Source organism: Saimiri boliviensis, chromosome 14 (genome assembly GCF_048565385.1).
Source record: "Saimiri boliviensis isolate mSaiBol1 chromosome 14, mSaiBol1.pri, whole genome shotgun sequence".
NCBI lineage: Eukaryota > Metazoa > Chordata > Mammalia > Primates > Cebidae > Saimiri > Saimiri boliviensis.
The window spans coordinates 81464883-81477204 of record NC_133462.1 but is presented as its reverse complement, the minus strand read 5'-3'; the positions used below and the strand labels follow the sequence as shown (position 1 = coordinate 81477204).

General features: G+C 38.5%; 1 protein-coding gene across 1 annotated transcript; it reads right to left on the bottom strand.

Annotated features, from left to right (window-relative positions):
- Positions 1–206: 206 nt before the first annotated feature.
- MAP10 (microtubule associated protein 10) lies at positions 207–5042 on the bottom strand. The gene has a single exon (XM_003940785.4). The coding sequence runs from the start codon at positions 4991–4993 to the stop codon at positions 2261–2263; it is 2733 nt and encodes a 910-aa protein (XP_003940834.3). The 5' UTR covers positions 4994–5042; the 3' UTR covers positions 207–2260.
- Positions 5043–12322: the final 7280 nt, after the last annotated feature.

Below are 12322 nucleotides of genomic sequence, written 5' to 3'. Positions count from 1 at the left end.
AAACCCATGCTATTCAGAAGACCTTTTAGAAGGTTTGCAATAGCTTGGTTTTACAATGAAAAGACAGTCTTCCTTATTTGTGACTTCAAATACTATTTCAGGTTTCAGTAATTTTAAGTAATTAAGGAGATAAATAAGGCTTCATGAATAATATCCATTACAAAATTATTTAAAAACAATTTTAAATACTATTTTATTAAAAGTTTATAGATTGTAGAATTAAAACATGGACTAGAATTTGTAGAATGTAATAGAAGCACTAAATACATGAAAACAGACATTTTCACTAGAATTAGGCTAGAAGAAACATCACAATTCTAGAAATAAGTATTCAGGATTAACTCAGAGAAGCGGATTTAGCTACTCGCTTTGTAATTTAAAGTGCATTAGTTCTTTGTACCTTAGACATGCTACAATAATCATTTTCCTTACCTATTCTTATCACAGACAATGACTTACTTTCAACCAAATAAAAACATTGGTTTCTATGGAATTATTTCTTTGATGATTCTGATATTGCTTATATTTTTATTGTCTCTTCATAGTAATGACAAATTGCTATTAAACAATTTACACAGTTGACATTATTAAACATCTAGTTACAATACCTGGCATTAAAATATTTTGATTTTATGAAATGTTATACTATATGCTTTATGTTTTTTAAAAAATTAAGATCATAGCCACTAGCCATAGAATCCTTTCATATTTCAAAACTTTAACTGATATAATTTCTCTGCCTATAGTAATTATTTTCAATAATTTAAAATATTCAAAATGTCGTAACTACTTACTAGTGCTCATTTATAACCTAAAATAATCTGTTGTTCCTATTGTTTATAACTTTATTATTATGCTTAGCATTTGAGGCTCTATAATCTGGGACTTTCATCACGCAACAAATGTTCTTTCTACCACTGTGTAGCTGAACCTATCATTCTATGCAAGATAATATTTTAAATTGTCCCATAAATATATTAGGCTCATTCTCATCATCATTCTTTGATTCATATTGCTCCCCAAAATGTAACATCCTCTTCTCTCTTTTTATCATCTATCTATAATGATCATTCAGAATACCTATATAATTAATTACCTGTAAAGAAAGAAAATTAGAACTTCATTTCATACATTCAAAAATATTATAAAGTCTAAAAATTAAAGTATAACACAAATAATACAAAATATATCTAAGTATTTGAACACAGAATAAAGTCTAAATATAAAACCAATGGAATAAATTATAAATGATCACTGGATTTCATAAAAACAAATTTTCATACACTAAAAATAACCATTGAACAAACTGAAATGATAATAAACTGAACTCCTCCTATACCAGAAAGATACATGTAGAAAGATATCTTTTTAAGTTTCCCTTTCCAAATATTTCAGAGAACACCTGAAAGTTATTTATATCAAGCAAAACAAAAATATTACAGTCAAACATATCTCCAGTAAGGATTTTCTGCAGGTTTATTTTTAGGAAATCTGCTTATTTTTTCTGTTTAATTCTAAACCTTCTCATTAGGTATTTTAAATGCCTAGCCTCCATTTTTTTTTCAACAAATGTTTTTATTGTACTACAGTCACATGCCAGGAATTGTGCTAGATACAAAAATATACTGATGTGTAAAACAAATATGGACCCATCACAGAACTGAAGCCTAGTGGAAGATAAACTAATCAAATAATCACACAAATTGTGGTTTAAAAAGAAAAGGTGCAGAGCGCTATGACGGCATATAAAAGCAGCTTCACCTACTGGGGATATGGGATATGTATATGTCAAGGAAGACTTCTTATCTACATAAAACTGTAAGCTCATAAAACAGCAGGGGCTTTATCATAAATAGACAAATTCTGCACCTTTCTGCATGTAACACAGTAAGTCTTCTCTATTTGTTAAATAATTTGTTCCAACAAAAATTTGAGGCTGTCCTTACTAACTAGCCTTCTTTTTTCAGTAGGGTGCACGAAATCAGCTTTAGAATGATCAATACTGTAGACTAGACTCTTTGAGACAGTTTAAAAATAAATACTTTTATTCTTATGATTAAACAAGTTAAAAAGAAGTCTGTTTATATGGTGATTTAATAATCAATATTATTAGACTTAATAGAACACTAAACATCAAAGGAATAACATTCATATTTCTTAAAAATAATTATTCACATAATTCAGGTACTAAAATAGGTTTAAAATTTTTTTCACTAACAGTACACATAGGTTGTTGAAACTTTTTAAAAAGCATGTATTTTCACACTGTGTATCCTGGAAGTTTATTTATTACTAATTCACAAATATCTTTGCATTGCTTGGAAATATTTAGTGAACCAACATCATCATTGTCTTCTTCAAAGTGATCTGATGTACTGCTATCTAGGACATTAAGTTCTAGTTCAGACACATTTGAAGGCAGATAAGAACTCACTTGGGATGTTCTTGGTGACTGGCTTTTTTCTAAAGATTGGCAACTACTTCTTGTTGGAATAGAGATGTCTTGATCACTCTTTGTAACTTTAGAATTGTGCATACTATTTCGACCTTTCTGGTTTTCTTTTTCTTCAGTCCAATGGGATGAAGATAAATCACTGGTAGAGATACTACATGCTTCCTCCAAACTTTTATCCTGAGTCTTTGAAATATGAAATTTTCTGCATGAGTGTACAGGTGACCCAGCTGAGAAAGGTGGGCTAAGAATAGAACTCTTGTCACTACTATTTTTCTTTTTAGACAATCTTGTTTCACTAGACTTGCTTGTATATTGACTATGTTTTGGATTTTCTGTCCTTGAACTGCTATCATGAGCTTTTAAACTTCTACTGGTATCCTCAGTAGTATAGAAATCTTCAGAATAGCAAGGGCTAGACAAGTCATCTGAATACTTCAGTTCTGAGATGTTTTCATTCCAACTGTTTTTACCTGGTCTATTTTCACTTATATCAGCTATAAGAATATTGTCATCTGTGGTTTTGACCTGTCTAATGTCTATTTCTTTATCTATAATTCTGTCAACAACAGCATCCTGTTGGAAAACACATGGACTTTGGATTTGCATTTCCACATTTCTTCCCAAAATACTTGCATGGGTGAGCCTTTCTGGAATAATGAAATTTGCAGGATTCACAATTTCTATCAATGAAACATTATTGGTTCCATTTTTACTGCAATCCACTGTCTTTTTCTCAGTTGTACGTTTCAGTTTAGCTTCTTTACTTGTGCTGGGATCATCAAAAACTCCACTCATTTGTCTTGAGGTATCACTATTTTCAGTAAAAGATGCATCTAAATCTAAATGCTTATCTTTAGGCAGCTGATGTGGCTCCTGGCTTTGTTCTGCAAAGCTTAATAGTTTAACTTTGGTTGATGGAATTCTGAATTTTGTACCCAACATTTGTGCTTGTGTTTTTCTATATAGTTCTCTTTTTTCATGTACCACCAACATACCAGGATTTGTCTGCTTTAAACGTAGTCTTAGTGTATTTGTTAAGCCATAAAGTAGCCTCCCTTTTGCAACTCTTTTTTGGAGGGTTCCACTGTTCTTTTCAGAATATTTATCTTTCTTAGAGTTTCCAATTTGGTTCTTTTTATAATGAAGACTCACTGACTTTTCACATCCCCCCACAGAAAGTTTATCCTTCTTAGATTCAGACTGGCATGTGGATTTGGCAGAAGATTCTGGTGACTTCTTCTCCTCAGTCCTATATAACCAGGCTAAGTGTGGATGTATTTGAGCAGGACTTGTCACAGGTTGTTCATACAACAAGGACAACTCAACTAACAAAGCATTTAACAAAGGCAACTGCCTTATTGTATTAATTCTGTTTTGTTCAGTTTGACATGTTTGATTAATTGCTCCTACATCCTGAATATGTGGAGGATTTACAAGCATTGGAGGATGCTCATGTGTTGCAGAACTTGGATATTTTAGACGACTCCTGTGTGTTGGGGGATTTATATAGTTTTTTTCAGGAGACACACTACTCATTTCCTCAGGTACATTCATTTGAGGCTCAATGGTGATTTTAGCCTGTGCAGGAAGTGGTTTTTCTTGGGTCAAGTTAGTGTAATACAAAGGAGGAGGGCAAAATATATTGGTCTCCATGTCCAACTCTGTGACTTCCTCATTTAGGGAGCTAACATTCCTCTCACTGACAGCACTTGAACAAGTAACAATAGAATTGGTTTTGCCATTCTCCACAGAACCCACATGATCACATTCGCCCTCACTTTGGAAAACTATTTCCTTCAAGTCCTTCTGCGCCTCTGGGATTCCTAACTCCCCCAGCAGCCTATCGGCCTCTTTTGGGCTTGGCTGTGAGGCTGGCTGCTGTAGCTGCTGTCTTTCCTGCGGGGTTTGGGGACTGACCTCCGCTCCTCCTCCCGTGGGGGTGAAGGTGAGGGGTCGCTCAAGATGGCCCAGCAGGTGGCTTCCCAGGTCAGTAAGGCGATAGGCCAGTGCAATGTCCCCGGTCCGCGCGCCCACTCTATTACGCAGGGGGAAACGTCCCCGGTGCAGGTGGGAGCACCCGGAGGCGGCCGGCCCCACGACACTGTGGGCTGCGGTGGCCAGCGAGATGTCGCAGGCCCCCAGGAGCTGCGGGGCGGGCGTCAGGAGCCCGGGGGGCAGCTGTAGCAGCAAGACGGCAAGCGGGGTCCGCAGGAGCCGGCGGTGCAGGGTGGCAGGGGGCAGGCGGAAGAGGCAAGACTTGCCGCGACCGAAGCGGATCGCGCCGGGCCAGCGTTCCGGGGCGGGCACGCCAGGGCCGTCCGGAGGGTAAACCAGCAGTGTGGGGAAGTCCAGCAGGCGGAAGGCCACGGCGGGGCACAGAGCGCGCGGCGACGAGGCCTCCCCCTGCTCCTTTCCCTCTTCTTCCTCCTCCCGCTCCACTGCGGCAGCGGGGGGCGGCGGCGGCAGCGCGGCTTCCAAACGCACCCAATCCACCAGCAACTCCAGCGAAAAGAGCCGCTCGGACGGCACAGCCGCCATGGCCGTTGCCCCAGGAAACGCCGCGGCGGGCTCCGCAAACCGGAAGCGACGCCCTGGGCTATCGCGGGAACAAACGGCGCCTCTGGCAACTGTCTCGCGAGAGTAGCGGGACCGCTCCGGCAGGTCCCCGTGCGTGTTTGCTTTGGGAATTTCGCTGCTCAGTGTGCTGGGACCCTTTGTATGCATACTTGGTGTGAAACATTTTTCTCCTCCAAACTTGTATAAAGACAATTGTTGATAATAATGCCGGGGGTATAAGTGGTCAAAGACAGGCAGTGAGTGTTTTTTGCGTTTTTTTTGAGTTTTATCACTGCAGATCTTACGTAATTTGGGGGTCAGATCCATATAGCTGAGGAATACTGAAAGAAAATCAGGACTGTCCGTCCTTTCCCATGCTAAAGAAAGCCAGTTACTTAACTGTCCACAGTGGGCCTTCTCTGTGACTGCTGTCCCACCCAAAAGATGGTGACACGGACTGCTCTGATGGCCAGGGAGCCCCTCATTGGTAAATTAGGGCAGTACTGAGACACACACACAGTGTAAATACACTGGCAAAAACTCTCCTTGGCTAAACTTTGGTCAGGCCCATCTAAACCTTTCGGACTAGGCTTTTGACCTTGGCTTCCAATCCTGTGGAGCCTGGAATCACCGAGTTGTAGTGAGAGTCTTGCTACAGCCGTTCAGAGAGAACCCCCAACCCCTTCATACCTGATGACTTTCCATATCTGGTCAAATTTTGCATTTTCTGCTGTTGATATCTGACCACCCTGGCCTGCCTTCAGCAAGAATCCTGTTAGGTCTGTTTAATCAGAACTCTTCCATCCCTGCTGTTTCCTACTAGTAAGTTTCCATCCACTTGACCCGGCTCTCCCTTGGCTATAAATCCCCACTTGTCCCTGCTGTATTGGGAATTAAGCCTGGCTCTGTATTGAGGTCTCTTTTCTCTTACTGCAGTAGTTTCTGAATACAATGTTTTTGCCACTTCAACTACTGTCTGGCCCTGTTTTTTATTTGACAACATTTTTAGCTGAGCAATCATGATGCATGAGAGTAATGTTAATGATTCCATCATTAAAATAAATGTGTATACCTAAATATACACACACATACAGAGACACAGAGATCTTACTGCTCTATCCAGATATTTTAAGAAACATACTCCTAACCTCCTCCTAGCTGGCCAGCTAGGAATCCAAGGCTAGTATATGGAGAGCCTTGAATGCCATGGTAAGGAATTTGGACTACATTCCATATAAACTGTTTTGATTGAATAAGTACATGATATCAATATTTGGAAATGTAGAGTGGGGAGGCATACAAAGGATGGATTCTACTGATTAAAAATTAGATTCAGAGCAATCTATTAGAAAGCTACTGCAGTGGTCTAAGTGACAGATAATTAACCCTGCACATGATCAGGGTTAGTGGAAATTAAAAAGAGGTAACAGAAGAGGCATTTGTGATGGAGGAATTTTAAAATTTGGTGAATGGGAGAGAAAAGTCATAGGTGAAATATTTCTGCTACAGAAGGTGAAAATATTGAGGAGGCACAGATGTGATGGAAAAAAGTACTTTGAGTTTGAGATATGTAGAGTTTGAGGTACCTGCTGGGTGTTATATATATACAGCTTTATTCAGCTTTATAAATTATAGTTATATTATGTTAATTCAGTGCTGAGAAAAACATTGTGAAGCTCAAGAGAAATTCAGGACTGCAGACACATGATGCTTTAGTGTGAAGACATGAGATAGAAGTCTCATTGCGATGTATAAATACAAGCTACTTCTCTTGGTTTTGAGAATCTTGCTGTATACTTGCAGAGGATCCTCAATGGATAGATGATGGGGAGTGATTAAAAAATGACATAATTACAAGTGAAAAGCAATGAGATATTGAGTCCATGTGCACCAGAAAAATACAGTAGACAAAATTCCTCCTAGAAGACATCCTGTAGATAGCCTTTTGGGTAAGGTTAATAGTGTGCACTAGTAGCACTTATCTCTTACAGATGAACAGAAAAAGCAAAGTCACTCTTCTAGAAAGACATTACTTCTGCAATATGTAGTTTCTGCAATAATACATTCTCTACCCAGCTATTCCACATGACTGGTATGATAATATATGAATAATATTTTATAATTGTAAATAATACTAAAGGTAACAAATAAAATTTTGCCATGACGAAGATTTTCCCCATGTTTCTACACCAGACGTGGAGAGGTAGCACAGTGCATAGCTGAGAGCCTGGGTTATGGAAGCAAACTCCCTGGCGCAAGTCCTGATTCTTTTACCTCGTACTGGTTCCTGAACTCTCTGTGAATCATTATCCTCATTTGAAAAATATAGTTACAGTAACTATCTCATAAAAATATTATATGTGTTAAGTGAATTAATAGTAACAAAACTATTAGAACAGTGCCCAGCCTATAGTAAATATTTGCTAAAATAAATATTGTTTTATTTATTTGCCACATGGCAGACTTTTTAGCCCAATGTTTAAAATAATGATATTATAGTTAGCAAAAAATAATGTATCCAATATCGGCCCATTATTTTCAGTATGTAAAAGTTTTTCTGCCCCGTGTTTTACTTTTCATGCAGGAGCTAGCTGTTTTTGACACAAGTCAAGGTCAGGCTAGGCAAGAGACTATGGATTATTGAGATATAAAAAGCTACTGTCATTGGAGAAAGAAGTGGGGAAGCACGCAAATAAAAAGTATGAATTTCAGTGTGTGCTATGCTGAGTTTGATACCTGATATACACCCAGGTAGATAGATCTAAGTTAGATATATGGATATGAAACTTAGAAGAGCAATCTGGGCTGAAAATATAAGCTAGGAGATATCAAAATTTGGATGGCAACCTAATTTCTTCATATAAGACCTGCATTAGTATAGTAATAAGACATTATTTTCTTCTTTTATGTAAATTACTTTGAAACAGTGCATACTGCAAGAATTTTGACTGGATCACTAATGATCAGATATGATGTTAACTACCTTTTCTAGGGGAAATAACTTTGGGGTGAGAAGGGGCAGAGGAAGTCAGCATCATCAACTAAAGTAGTACAGCTTCGAGACATGATGGGGCTAATAATCTGGAGAGAAAGCAGAAACTGAATTAGTAAAACTCACTGAGCTGTGTGAGTCTCGCTCTTTAGAGGCAAACCTATGCCGTCATGGGGCTCTGAACCCCAAGGGATGGATTCAGCAGATGGATCATTGTCCCAGGAGTTGTAACAAAATGGCAGTCGTGGAGTTAAGTAGGTGAGAAGTATCATATCTGGAGCAGTTGATCTAGTTTGGAGCAGAAGCCCAGATATATAGGAAATGTCATAGGGCCTGGTAAAAGTCAAGTGCATGTCATGGATCCAACCTAATCTACGTAGCTTCAGACAATGGAAGGGAGCTCCTGGGCTGTTGAGGGAAGTGACGTGGCCATCCAGTTGTGTGGACTGAACAAACACTGATTAGGAGAAGTTCGTGTCTAGTGGACATGAAAATGTCCAAGGCTTACTCTAGAAGCACCAAATACTAATTCCAAGTCTCACTGTCAGGGACATCCTGCTGCCTACAGACATACTGGCTTAATCAGGATTAGTTCTAGAACCAAGTATAACCACCCATAATTGGCAGGGACAGAGGGGACTGAAGACATCCTCTCCTGCCAGGTGGAAGATACAGAGCTGAGGGACAAAGAACCCGGTGGATCTGACTAGGAGGAAATGAAATTCAACATCACTTATTTCAGAACAATTCTTTACACCAGTGTTTCCTTTCCCCAGCAGAAAGAATGTAACACAAATACCGCATGATCTTACTTAGAAGTGGAAGCTAGACTTTGAGTACACTTGAATGTAAAGATGGGGATGACAGACACTGAGGACTACAAGAGGAGAGAAGGTAGGGAAGGAGGGTTGGAAAACTACCTATCAGAGACTATGCTCACTATGCGGGGGAAGGGATCATTTGTACACGATACCTCAGTCACCTGCAATTTAGTAAAATAATGAAAGACCTAAAATAAGAAAAAATTCTGGAGGAAAACTTCTTTAAAAAAAGAAATGTAATCTGCAGTCTTGAAAATAGAAATGTGAAAAGACCAAGTGAAAGCCTTTTTCCCCTGACCATGGTTTAAAACCCCTAGCAGGTGCTTGTTTGCATGGCAAACCTGGGAACCTTACCTCTTAGAATTCCCTGAGAGACAGACTGGGAAGTTGGGGGTTCTTGTTGCAGCTCCCCTTTTTCTCAGGTTCTCCTCTATTGTCTCCCAAGGGTTGCATTTCAGGATTCTAGATACATATTGTATTTCTGGAGCAAGAAAATTTCAATCAGGAGCAGCTGATTTCTAGTCATTCATTCAGGACTTCAGATAAAAGCCTGTTTAAAGCAGAAAGTTGCCCTGCCTCTAGACCTGATTAGAGGCTCCTGAAATCTAAGCTGGATATTTCCCTCTTTGCTAACTGTGTTACAAATGGACCTCACACAACTTAAATACCACAAATGACCAGAGCTTTAAGAACATTCACCTAGACATGTTTCATCATTGGTAAAGACGACCTGACTCTATCTTCAGAATAAATCTCCTGTGTTTGAATGCGTATCTTTTTCTTTGTTTCCCGTCTTTTCATTCCCTTCTATTTCTAAATTTCAGGAAAGGGGGAATCTTAGCTCTTCCATGTGTTGTCATTAAATCAGGGGCAGAGTTATAATCACAACATGATTACCATTTCCAATATCACAGATACAAAATAGCTATGGTAAATAAATGCAAATAACCTCAAAAATTCTGCAAAATGGTACCAAGACTCTGCATTGCATTTTCAATTTCTATTTTCAACTTGCTAGAACTTGATATTGGAAATTCATTCACTTAAGAAGAAGGAAAAGGAGAAAGATTAGAGGATGGAAGGGAGGGGCTTGGGGTTGGAGAGCAAACAGAGGAACTACTAGAGATTAAAGGGAAAGAACGGCCTAAACTCCTCTCTGATAAATCTCTCTACCAGAAAGGAAGGGGAAAAAGAAATTATAAAGCATCCTAAGGTATTGGAAATTCGTGAGTTCATTAACAAGCTAAATAGTATGTACAATTGGTAGGAGTGGTTTAGCGACGATTATTGGACTGTCCTTGGCAATTAGAAGTGTAGCACAGTGGAATCAACATAGGCTTTGAAGTTGAGCACTCCCGTATTAAAATATCAGCCTCTCCGTTTTACAACCGACAAGTTCTTCAACTCTGGGAATTTTCCTGCTGTATTCTCTCACAGATTTTCAGACTATGATGTACATGTTAAAATGCAGAATCTTGGGTCCATCTTCCCGAGATTTCGTTTCCTAGGTCTGAGGCAAGGCCCAGAAATATACATTTCTAACTATCATCCCAGATGATTCTGATAACAGGGAGTTACTGAACTTTTCTTTGAGAACCACCATCCTAGTTTCTGGAACGTTGCAGATAGCCATATTTCTGTCTAAGTATAATGCTGATCACATAGTAGCATCATCTACAACAAGTAGTATAATCATGCCAATAGAATAGTATGAAAGATTTATGCATTTATGTAATCATAGCTCCTTCTTTCACACTTTCAGTGTGAAATGGAAGAAATAAAGTAGGCAACCTTTAGCAATGAAGCATTACTGTCAACATGACACCATGCCAAGAGATGCCAATGTAGCAGCAACAACAGCAGCCTTAAGAGAGATACAACTTCCTATCAAGTATTCAGAAGAAGCTGCAGAAAGCCCCCAGAGAAAGGTAGTTTATGAGAAACCCCCACATAAGCAGAACGCTGCCTGTCAAGACACCATTGTTCTGCCCCAAGGAAAATTGACTACAGGTTCCTTGAACAGAGTACCCTCCTGCCTTCAGTTAACGGGGAGGGCTGAAAGATAAAATCTTACTCCTAAGTTCTTTCCTTTCCATACATGTCAACACTATTAGGAATTTTGGCCTAGACCATTCTGCCAAGACTCTATGTCAATAGTTGCCCCATGTAATAGAATTAGGTTTAAACTGGTTTTATTTTAAATTACTTTTAAAATAAAAATTATAGGAGTCCATTGTTTCAGACTAAGCTCCTGCACTAGGCTCCAACAGACTAGACTAAAAATCAAAATCCAGTAATTCATGCTGCAGTTCCAGTTCACCAAACTGAAACTAAGTTATCTGACTGTCTCTGTATCAGGAGAAAGGGATAACTGCTTTAATCCTCATAATAAAAAGTAATGTGATATTAACCAATTGGTTATTTCTCTATTCTGTTTCACTGCTCCTGCCTTACAAGGGATGTAACTTTGAAATGAACAATTTACTTTGTGTTCTTGGTTTCTGCTTGCTTGGGCACTTCTCTGTCTATAAAGCCTACCTCTTTGGCTCAGCTCTGTGAAACACTGATTCTATTTTGTGAAATGAAGTGTTTTCTGATTCTAGAATAGCACATAAAGCCAACTGAGATCTTTAAACTACATTTGTTGCAATTTTGTCTTTTGACACTACTCACTCACAATTTAGATTCTTCTAAAAGATAGCCAGCTGTTCTTTTCATAATTAGCAAGATATGGGAAATAAATCAAAAGTCTTGATAACTGTATCAAGCAGATGTGTCCTTTAGGAGACCTTAACCAAAAATGGGAGCTTGGGGTACACTGAAATAGCTCTATAAATAGCTGCCAGTTTTATCAAGCTTATCATATGTGTTTGGCATTGCATTAGGTCTCTTACAGACTGTATTTAATCTTCATAGCAACTCCAAGAAATTGTTGGCATACTCATAAGGAAACCAGTGAAACTAACTTGGAGAGGTTAAATAACATATTCAAAGTTACATAGCAAGTAGGTGGTAAAGTATCATTAAAATATATTTCTGCCTGTCTTTTATAAAATAGCTTGTGTTCATCCCAGTAGATTCCTTCACCTTATTTGTTTATGCTCAAGGAAAGTATTAATATACAGGAAACTGACACTATCCAATTGGAAAATGTATTTGGGGATACAAAGGAGCAATTTAATAATATCACAAGGAAACAAAGAGGCAAATGCTGAACATCTTATGTTCTGTAAGAAAACAGACTCAGCTTAAGTAACAAATTAGGGGCATGTAAAACAAGGTGGTAGAGAAGGGGGTTGCTCCATATTAATTTTTAACAGCACAAACATCAAATATAACATGTGTACCTTCTCTGAATTCTTAAATAAACCATCTGAACAAAAGGACACATTTGAGACAGCAGGGGTGATTTCATTACTGACTGCTTTTAGATGATACAAAAAAATTGTAGTTTAAGGTTAAGTGTGTTAAACTCAAGAAGGTTAGCTATGCTGATGA